General features: G+C 38.8%; 1 protein-coding gene across 1 annotated transcript in view; it reads left to right on the plus strand.

Moving 5' to 3' along the window:
* The first annotated feature begins 828 nt into the window (after window positions 1-828).
* LOC104405799 (laminin subunit alpha-2-like) overlaps window positions 829-10652 on the plus strand; it is a 93498-nt gene continuing 83674 nt past the window's right edge. The window contains exons 1-3 of the mRNA XM_010014625.1: window positions 829-859; window positions 3117-3259; window positions 6259-6357. Of these exons, the coding sequence (XP_010012927.1) occupies window positions 829-859; window positions 3117-3259; window positions 6259-6357 (273 nt within the window). The remainder of the gene's footprint in view (window positions 860-3116; window positions 3260-6258; window positions 6358-10652) is intronic.

The following is a 10652-nucleotide window of genomic DNA, read 5'->3' on the forward strand; positions in this document are numbered from 1 at the left end:
CTAAGTTTCCTCAGCAGCTCCTTATGCATCCGTGGAATTCTGCTGGTCCTGCTGCCACATTTCCTTCTATTCAGGATGCAACACTCCTGAGCTTGGAGCAGGTGATCCTTCAGTATCAACCAGCAGTCTTGGGCCCCCCTGCCCTCTAGGGCTGTATCCCATGGATCCTTACTAATCAGGTTCCTCAGGAGGCCAAAGTCTGCTCTCTTGAAGTCCAGGGCAGTGAGCTTGCTGCGTGCCCTTCTCACTGTCCTGAGGATCTCAAACTCGACCATCTCATGGTTGCTACAGCCAAGGCTGCCCTGGAGCGTCACATTCCCAACCAGCCCCTCCCTGTTGGTGAGCACGAGGTCAAGCATGGCACCTCTCCTTGTCGGCTTCTCTATTACTTGCAAGAGGAAGTTGTCTTCCACACAATCGAGGAGCCTCCTGGATTGCTTGTGCCGGGCTGTCCCGTCCCTCCAACAGATATTGGGATGGTTGAGGACAAGGGCTTGTGAGCCTAGCAATAGTTCAACACTATTGTGAAGCAATAGAAAACTAATACTGAAGAGTCACTGACTTTCACAGGATGTCACCTCATATCAGAGATTGCATAGTTGCCCTTAGACCAATAGTTACCTAGTCATAATACATTATTCTGAACCTTAACAGCAACAAATATAATAAAGCAAAATTGTGTTAGATAATCCCACAATTGGAGGAACACGTGTGGCTTAGATATGTGATTCCTTTGTTATATACTTTTTGTAAGATCAAAGAAGTGGTTAGATATCCATATAGTCTTTTATTACTTGTGCAATTATTTAAAAAAAGTATTTCATCAGCATGTATACTTTGGAGATGCTTCTCACAAGAGGTAAGTCAAAATCCTCACAGGACTTATTGTGCATGGCAAAGTGTGGTGTAAATGGAAAATACAGTAATTTGCATGAATTGCTTGCTGGACTATTGTAATATTGACTGCATGATTTGCCTCTTACATGCTTGGACTGCTGTAATGATCTGAATTTAGTGCTGCATTTGTTGATTTAGACACAAATTTATCCTGACAGTTTTATAGATAGACACAGAAGTGCTAGTCTTGCAAAATACAATCATGGTCTTGAAATATTTCCTGTAGCTACAGTAGATTTCAGACTGCATATTGGAGAAGCTTAGTTCTGTCCCATCTACTGAACTGTAGTCCTTACTTAATGTAGTTCCTTTTTCCAACCTTATTATCATGGAAGATGTGTTAATTTATACTGAATGCTCACTTACCAATTGTGTACTCACTGAGAATACTTCATCTCTTCAGAAGCTGTTCATTTTTTTCTTACTAGTGTGAACTGAGTTTGTCTTTGACACATAGCAAATTTTTAGCCACTCTGACAATTTTGAGGGTGAATAGATTTAGCTTGTTTCCCAAGTGAAATAATGTATCAGAAAAAAACCCAACCAAAAAAAAAAACCAAATAAGCAAACAAAAAACCTTTCCAGGCCCAAGACCACTTATTTGCATCCTTCAAAATGTCAGGTCTACCTACTTTCCTGACCAGCTCCAGAACAGGTGTTCATTATATAAAACGTTCAGTTGGCTGTAAAATTTGCTTTTCCTATAAGTCTCTTGGAATTCTAAAAGAAAACACGCGGATGACAAGAGCTGGGATGGCAATAAGCTTCCTTTGCTTTCATGTAGAAACATAACTCAGAATCTATCATGCCCACAGTTAACAACTCCAGAGAAGTTCCCGTGCAGTTCAGCTTATGTAACAGAAGTGTGAAACAGGAGGAAGAAGTCTGCAAATGGAAGCAACAAAAATGCAAAAGAAAGTCTTAAAATAACAGCATCTAGCTTTCTGTACCCAGCTCTGACTGTACTAATCCAGCATATATCTTGTCTCCTTTTCAATCATCACATGATTTTCATGGTGTATTAAACTAGTATTCATTATTCTTCTTTTTTCTGTATTTGACTCAAATCCTCGCTATACAGAGCAGTCAACCTACAGAATAAGAACAGCGTTTAGATAGCTGTGAATAATTTTAAGAGCAGAAAAGATTTAATCTACATGTAAAATAGATGTCAGGAGAAAAAAAAATTCTTCTCTGTTGAAAATTCTCTTTTTCTGCAGAAGCACACATATTGTTTAGTGGCTTTTTCAGCCATTGAACAGCCTAGGAGTGTAGCTGAAATAAATAATTACATATTTGTAAAATTTTAGGTACAACCCTTTGTGTCTCAACATCATCAGTGAATTCATTGTTTCACAGTTTGTGCCATCTCCTGAGATATTGTGTAGGTTTGCCAGTTCTCTTTAACATCTTCATGCAGGGAAACAAAGGCATTCCCACACCTCTGTTCCAAAGGATAAAAAACTTTCCTGTCTGCAGCATAAATGATACAAAACTTTAAGGTTACAAAAATTTCTTGTGATAGTTAATAGAAATCAAGGAGGGGGTGGGGAAGTGGTGCAAACTCATTTTGGTATACGCAGCATGCACCAGTATTTTTCATGCTAAAGAGCATTTGCAAGGAATGAAGCATACATGAAAACTTACACACTGCTTAGTGAAAAGGAGGTAGGGAAAAGCATCTCTTAAAAGAAAACTATCATTATTTTTATTTGGACTCTTCCTACTGTCTGCATTAGAAGATCAACATGCTTGGCCATGCTGTTATATGACTGTAAATTATATAAATTGTAAGATTTCTTTAGTATTTTCTTATATTCAAATCCACAACCATACTATACTTCATAAAGTGCTCCTTAGATTTTCTGCGTTACCTGTCTGCTTTTCTAAAACTTCATCCAAATTGCTTGTCTGTTTTAGGATTTTATATTAGCTAGTCCATAATGGACAATGTTAACTGTTTCCTCTTTTTGTGAGATAAGCCCACCAATTTTGCTCTTCATATTTTATATTAAACTGTCACATTACCAAGTCTTAGGCAATAAGACCTGTTCCCTGGTTGTTATTTCCATTTTTTCACACACTGTGCTTTTGGGGTAAACTGCCTGAAATTAGTGTTACCACTCACAGCATTATGTGTGTGCCATATAATTTCTAACTGAAACATATGTCTTAAACATTTAGCAGGAATAAATAAGCTTTGCTGTTCTTCCCCCCAGCTTGTGATGATGAATGCACAGGACTTCTTCTCAATGACCTGGATCGACTAAACCAGATGATCCTGAGTGTTAATCTTAGTGGTCCACTGCCTGCTCCATATAAAATGTTGCATGGTTTTGAGAACATGACACAGGAATTAAAGGTATGCTTACAGTAGTTACATACAGAAATAACAGGATTTCAGTACAACCGTATCATAGAATACCAGTTTGGAAGGGGACCTCAAGGACCATCTGGTCCAAACTTTATTGACAAAAGTACTGTTTAGACAAAATACCCCAGTACCCTGTCCAGCGAAATTTTAAAAGTGTCTGTCACTGGGAAGTCCACCATTTCCCTGGGGAGATTATTCCAATGACTGATTGTTCTTACTGTGAAAAATTTTCTTCTTGTGTTCTGTTGGAATCTCCCTGGGAGTAGCTTGTACCCGTTACCCTCATCTCTTCCATGTGACTCCTTGTAAAAAGGGAGTCTCCAACTTCTTTGTAGCCACCCTTTAAATACTAGAACATGGTGATAAGGTCTCCCATAAGCCCTCTTCTCAAGGCTGAAAGTTCCTCAGGCTTTCCTCATATGTCTTCCCATTCCATGGATCATCTATGTGGTCCTTCTCTGGACCCTCTTCATCCTGTCCACATCTTTTTCGTATAGTGAGGAACAAAACAGAACACAGGATTCTGGGTGTGGCCTGGCAAGCACTGAGTGTAGTGGGATAATGACTTCTTTATCCCTGCTGGTGATTGCCTTGCTGATGTAACCCAGCATCCTGTTGGCTTTCTTTGCTGTAGCTGCACGCTGTTCACTCATATTGAGCTTGTTGTCCACTAGGACCTCCAGGTCCCTTTCCACAGATCAGCTCCCCACCCAGGTAAAACTGAGCCTATGCTGCACTCCTGGATTATGTTTTCCTTTTTGCAAGACCTTACACTTGTCCTTGTTGAACTTCGTAAGGCTCTTGTTACCCCACTGTTCAGCCTATCCAGGTCTTCCTGCAGGGTGGCTCTCCCTTCCAAAGTGTCCACTTCCCCACTCAGTTTGGTATCATCAGCAAACTTGGTCAGGGTACACTTGATCTCATCTTCCAGATCACTTATGAAGATACTAAATAGCATTGGGCACAATATCAATCCCTGGGGGACCCCAGTAGTGACAGGTCACCAGTTTGAAAAGGAGCTATTTACCACCACCCTCTGGGTGCGACCAGTCAGCGAGTTCCCCACCCACCACACAGACTACTTGTCTAGGCTGTAACGTGTCAGTTTCTCTAAGAGAAGGCTGTGGGAAACAGTATCAAAAGCCTTGGAGAAATCCAGGTAGACAATGTCCACTGTTCACCCCACATCAACCGAGAAGGCGATAAGGTTTGTCAAGCATGATTTGCCACTGGTGAATCTGTGCGACCAGTCAGCGAGTTCCCCACCCACCACACAGACTACTTGTCTAGGCTGTAACGTGTCAGTTTCTCTAAGAGAAGGCTGTGGGAAACAGTATCAAAAGCCTTGGAGAAATCCAGGTAGACAATGTCCACTGTTCACCCCACATCAACCGAGAAGGCGATAAGGTTTGTCAAGCATGATTTGCCACTGGTGAATCTGTGCTGGCTTTTCCCAATCATGTGCTTCATTTGAGTTGTGACAGACCCAGGAAGTTTCATTCCATAATTTTCCGAGGGACTGAGGTAAGATTGATAGGCCTGTAATTTCCTGGATCCTCCTTTGAGCCCTTCTTGTAGATGGGGGTGACATTAGCTTTCTTCCAGTCTTCTAGTACATCCCCTGATCTCCACTACACGTCAAGGATTATGGAGAGTGGCCTTACAACATCAGCCAATTCTCTTAACACCCTCAGGTAGAAATTGTCAGGGCCCATCAATCTGTAGGAGTCAAGCTCCTGCAATATTTCATACGCCAACTCTTCCTTCACTGATCGTGGGTCTGTGTTTGCATCAACCTGGATTTTTTTCCCAAGGCCTGGGGTGCAGCAGTGGTGATAAAAACTGAGCTGAAGAATGTGTTGAGAACCTCTGCTTTTACGCCATTGTTGATGACTAATCACCTCTCCCATTTGACAGCAGGCCAATGTTTTCCTTCTGCTTCTGCTTGTTGTTTATGTGCCTGAAGATCCTTTCTTGCAGTTTTTGACATCTCTGGCTAATTTCAATTTGAGCTAAACTTTTGCTTTTCTAACTGCATCTCTGCACACCCTGGCAATGCCCCTTTAGATGTCAATGGGTGTTTGTCTGATTTTCCATCTCTGGTATGCTTCACTTTTGGTTTCAAGCAGGCTCAGAAGTTCACTATTAATCCAAGGGGATGTCTTGCTCTGTCTGCTTCCCTTACCTTTAAAGTGGATGAACTGGTTTTGTGTTTCCAAGAGAGTGTTCTTAAAAATCTCCCAGTACTCACTAGCTCCTTTATCCTCCATGAAAGCTTCATGTGAAATCCCTCCCAGCTGAGCTCTAAGTGAGCTGAAGTTTGTTCTTCTGAAATCTAAAACCTTTGTTTTAGTACTAACCTTCAGCGTGCTCAGCAGGATCCCAAACTCTACCATATTATGATGATTGCAGCCAAGGCTATCACTAACCTAGACGTTACAAAGCAGGTTTTCTTGGTTTGTGAAATGAGAAACTGGACTTGCAGTGCCTAATTCCTGATACTTGAATCTGTTCAAACATTCAGCCATAAACAGGTTCAGGGAAGAAGAAAAATTCAAGATCTAATTACTTCAAACTTGCTTTGGTTGTTACGTAGTTGTTATGGTTATTTATTTCATCTTATTTTAATAATGAAAACTTGCAGCAGTAATTTACATACATATGTGCAAGGAATTACACTGCAGGCACAGAAAAAGTGATGTTGCATACAAATAAAATTGTGTTCATGCTGGTGATCCATAAAGTGGTTGTGTATTTTATATACTATATGTTCCCTACTGCACTTAATAGGTTCTTCACTAAACTATGTAAAGGCGTCAAGATTCCTGGCAAAAGTATGTTGGATGGATGTGACAAAAGAGAGGATGACAAAAGGGAGTTGCATACTGTAATGAAAAGGAAATTTTTGATGCTTCTCCTCTGCAATATTTGGAAGCACTGAGATCCATTAAACACAGATTTTCACTCTCCCTCCTCTTCCCCAACAGCATTTGCTTTCACCTCAGAGAGCTCCAGAGAGATTTCTTCAGCTAGCACAAGAAAATCTGGATACCCTAGTGACAGAAATGGATGAACTACTGACAAGAGTAAGTCTATGATCACATCGGGGTCTGTGGGTTTGGTTAAGGCTGCATAATGACAGAAATCTTCTGCATATGAATTAAACATGAATGAATAGATGAATTATAAGACTTCTCAGTCTCTGTGTTTGAAATGGCAGCAAGTCCTCCAACAAACTCTTTTTGTGGGCCAATACATTGAGATGTATTTTCTGCAAAACTTTATAGTAATTTCAGAAAACTTTCTAATGCTCATACAGGGCACCCAAAAATGAGAATATTTGGAAAAGCTGACACTAAAGGAAAGAGAATTCATGATATAGCATTTAAGGGTTTTTCCATGACTTCAGCTACAGGTTAAAACAGCTACAAACCTAATGGCAATAAAAGCATGGGGTTACCACAGTTTCTCACATGTCTGGAGTTGTTTTGTTAGTTTTTTTGAGTGGCTGAGGTTTTAAGAAGCTGAACTGCCTGGTTTCCTTCCTTTTTTTTCTGAACATTAATACTGTCTCTGGTAAGGTTACCTGCTTTCTGCAGCAGCAACATCATCTCATTGTATTCCTTTTCAAACCTCGTAAGTCTGACTGCCTTGAGATCTCAGCCTGATTCTTTTTAATATTGCCTGTTGCAATACAAGTAGCCTGGCTTCACTCAGAGTTACTTAGTGCCTAACCATCTCAAGCACATTATGGGAAAAATTTTGCTGTTTCATTTTACATTTTGGGTTATCTGTTGCATTGACTTATTTCTCCAGGAGCTGTAGATCAAATGGTAGCCTAGCCTGAGCCACTTGTTTTAAAGATATTTTTTTAAGAGTCAATGAATGAATTGAAATGAGGACAATATCTAAAGGAAGAATTCAAATATATGCACAAGGTGTGTGAGTTTAGTTAAATATATGTTCTATATTTCATTTATGAGGGTAGTGAGAGTCTTCTTGATTTCAATCGATGTACTATTTACTCTTTTTATTAGGAAAGTTTCATTTCAATATAGACCCTATCTAGGTCGGTAAAAGACATTGCTAAGAAAATTATATAAATTGTGCCACCTAGTGGAGAAAAAAATAGGGAAGTGTACCAGCCACAATAAAAATACAGCTGTCCAAAACATATGAAGGACAAGCAAAAATCATATTCAGGAGTTGTGCTCTCCTGCGCTGAAACAGCCAAATAAGCAAGATATGGATTACTCTACTGACAAATATACACCTAAGAGAATTTACCTGAACCCCATACAGTTTTAGCATCATGTCTTAAAACTGTTCATATTTTACAGAACTGATATTCTCAGAGAAACTGGTTTGTTTGTGTGCATTATAGGCAATTTTGAAAAAACTATTAAGTCATGGGCAGTGGTTAAGAAAGTGTGTTTGCATATGTATGCACGTACATGTAAGTTTATGCACGTACATGTATGTTTACACACATACACACACACGCATACACAGGTATTTATCTATATATGCTGTCATTGTGAGTGTAAAGAAAGCTTGTTTTTTCACTTCTGTTTTATTTTTGTTTTATTGGGGTTTTTTTGTGTTGGTTTTTTTTTTTTTTTTCTTCCAGAAATAACTATGGTAGCTTTACGTCTAGGTGGATTTTTAACTTATGACAGCCCTAAAAAGCAGAGAAGATTATTTTTCTTGTATTAAGATTTTTCAACCTTAGTCTAAGACAGTCGGGTTTTTTTTATCCTTTGCATAGTTTCTCCTTTTAGTATCCTTTTCCAATTGCCACCACCACCACCAAAAAATAAATAAATTGAGATGTCCTAAAATAATGTTGCTAATTCTGAGCTTCTGTAGACTAGTCTTGGAAGGAAAAATATTGAAGGTGTAATTTTAGAGGAGGTAGTGTGGTGGCCAGGTAATCATTGCTTCTCTTTCTGCAGTTTTCTGTTGTTGCAATAAGTCAGTTGCAATGATTTCCAGTTATCCTTACAAAGAGTTGTTAACTGGATTGCAGTTGGGTTTTTTGTTTGAGGACCAGCAACTGATGGCAAGTCCTACCCTTCTCTTTCTCAGTTTGTAAATAGAAATAATGTCTCAAAAAGAAGAGTGGGTCCTGAAGTAGTGTGTTCAAGTCTCATTTCCAAATTAAGATATAGATAACAACCACATAATGGCTAATACTTGGAGTGCATGGTACAACCATAGATAGCAAAGTTTTTTCCTGTATCTGATTTGCAGGCTTACTACATTTTTAAGGTGAAACCAATAATAATGACGAAAAAGGTTGATGAGGATTGGTGAGGAGTCTATTTCCATGAAAAAATAAAAAAAATCTACCCATTTTAAGATTAAATGTAGAAGACAATAGTATTTAGCCACTACAAAACCTCTGGGGTTTTTGATTCCTTATGGGAGGTCTCTTTTCAACCAGTGATCTCTTACATCAGTGCAGCACTCCTTTTTCTTTTTTCCCCATCATATTCCTTCCTTCATTCACTTGGCCATACAGAAGGACTTCACATCTTTCTTACACTGATTATGTTTACAAGTTTGCATGCACATTCCCACATCTCTGATCCTAGGCAGAGCTCAGACTCTTCTGTTCCTCTCAGTTGATATTTTTAGTCAAAAGCCCCTCTTCTAATTAGGTACCTCAAGAAAGACACAGATCAGAATCACACCTCTTGATTGAAAAGCTTCTTTTGATTTTGTAAACTTTTTCATTTCTCCCATACCACTGAATTTCTCAATCTCAAAAATTTCTGGAAGTAGTAGCAGAGGCAACTTATTTTGCAATAGTTCAGAGCATTTGGAGGGAGGGCCAAGAACTTCCATCTGTAGAATGAGGTCTGTGTTTACTACTCCTTCTGTGGTCTGCAGCTCAAGAGCTGGAGAAGTTCCTTTAGGGCTTCCCTCCAGATACCATCCAGAGGATCACGGCTTGATTAAGACTTCAGACTAAATGCACAAACAAAATCAAAACAAAAACATTCATGCAATTTCTAATACTTGCTAATAGTTTAAGTTGCTAAGTGGCTACTAATCTTCAGACAAGGGCTTCCCTGGAACAAGGGACAAGGGCTTCCCTGGAAACTTCATGAGTAAATACAATCTGTGAACATCATCAAAGCAGGCTCACTGATCTCAGATAATTTCTTTACTAGATTTCCACTGTAGGGGTCTCCTTTATGCCAGAAAGTCTAATTTGTGTATCATTCCAAATCCTTACTCTGGGTCCAGTCTGCCTGACCCTTAGCACTGCCACAGGAAGAAGTTTGTTATGCCTGTTTAAACTGTTAGGAGATGCTGAAGACTGACCTTATAGAAATGGCGAAAAAGTAATAAAATGAATATACAGAAAACGAATAGGACTTTATTAACAAATGGAAATATTTAATTAGCCATGGAATCACTAGGTACGCTATGAAGGATGTTTCCATTTAATTTGGTTTATGGAGTTAAAGCCAGACCAGATAATGAAGCAAAAGGTTATTTTTCAGCAAAGCAAATTATGGTAAAATACAGAAAGCCTTCAGTGGAGCCCAATGGGATTTAAGTACTGAGAGGATGTGAAAAATGCTCAATTAGAGATGAATGTGCACAAAAACGCAGTGCATGGCATTCAGTCATAAATACTAAGAGGTTAAAGTGGCCAACTGGAATTAACATGAACATGGAAAAGTAATCAAAAGCAAGAAAAGTATATGTAAGTTAAAAAATCACCATTTGTAGTAAAAGACTAGAAATATTATAGAATATAACAAAAGTGAATGTGAAAATTCCAAGCAAATAAAACCTGGAGAATAAAAGGCTGATTGTGGAGGATTTGACAATAAATATTAAAGTAGTTCTCAATTACATGAAGAATGAAATGACATCAGGAATACCAAGCTGAGTCAGAGCAGTGGTTCATCAAGACCATTCTGTATTTTTTTCCTTTTTCCTATCTCAATTGCTTCTTACATCTATGATAATATTTTCATTCTGTGTCCAGGCAGGTAAAGGGGTAAATCTTTGTAAATCTTAGAGGAAGTAACCAATAGCATGATTAAAAATGTAATTTTGCAAAAATAGTGTTCTTCTACCGATACAGGGATGAAATAGAACAAACTCTCCCCAGTCAGTATGAGTTCCTAATTCTTCCTGTATAATTCTATTTACCTGAACCATGTTCATATAAATTATTTTCAGAGTAACTACTCTGAAGTAGACCAGAACCGTAAGTGGTATGAGAATGGTAGAGATTTCATTTCAGAAACCCAGCTGTCCTCATGTATCTGGAGGGCTTCCACCTAGAAGCTAATCAGGCAAAAAGAAATGTATTAAAGTAATACTATTTCTCTTTGACTATTATTGAAAACGGGGG

This window comes from Nestor notabilis, unplaced genomic scaffold (assembly GCF_000696875.1).
Source record: "Nestor notabilis isolate BGI_N333 unplaced genomic scaffold, ASM69687v1 scaffold2985, whole genome shotgun sequence".
NCBI classification, from domain to species: Eukaryota; Metazoa; Chordata; class Aves; order Psittaciformes; family Psittacidae; genus Nestor; species Nestor notabilis.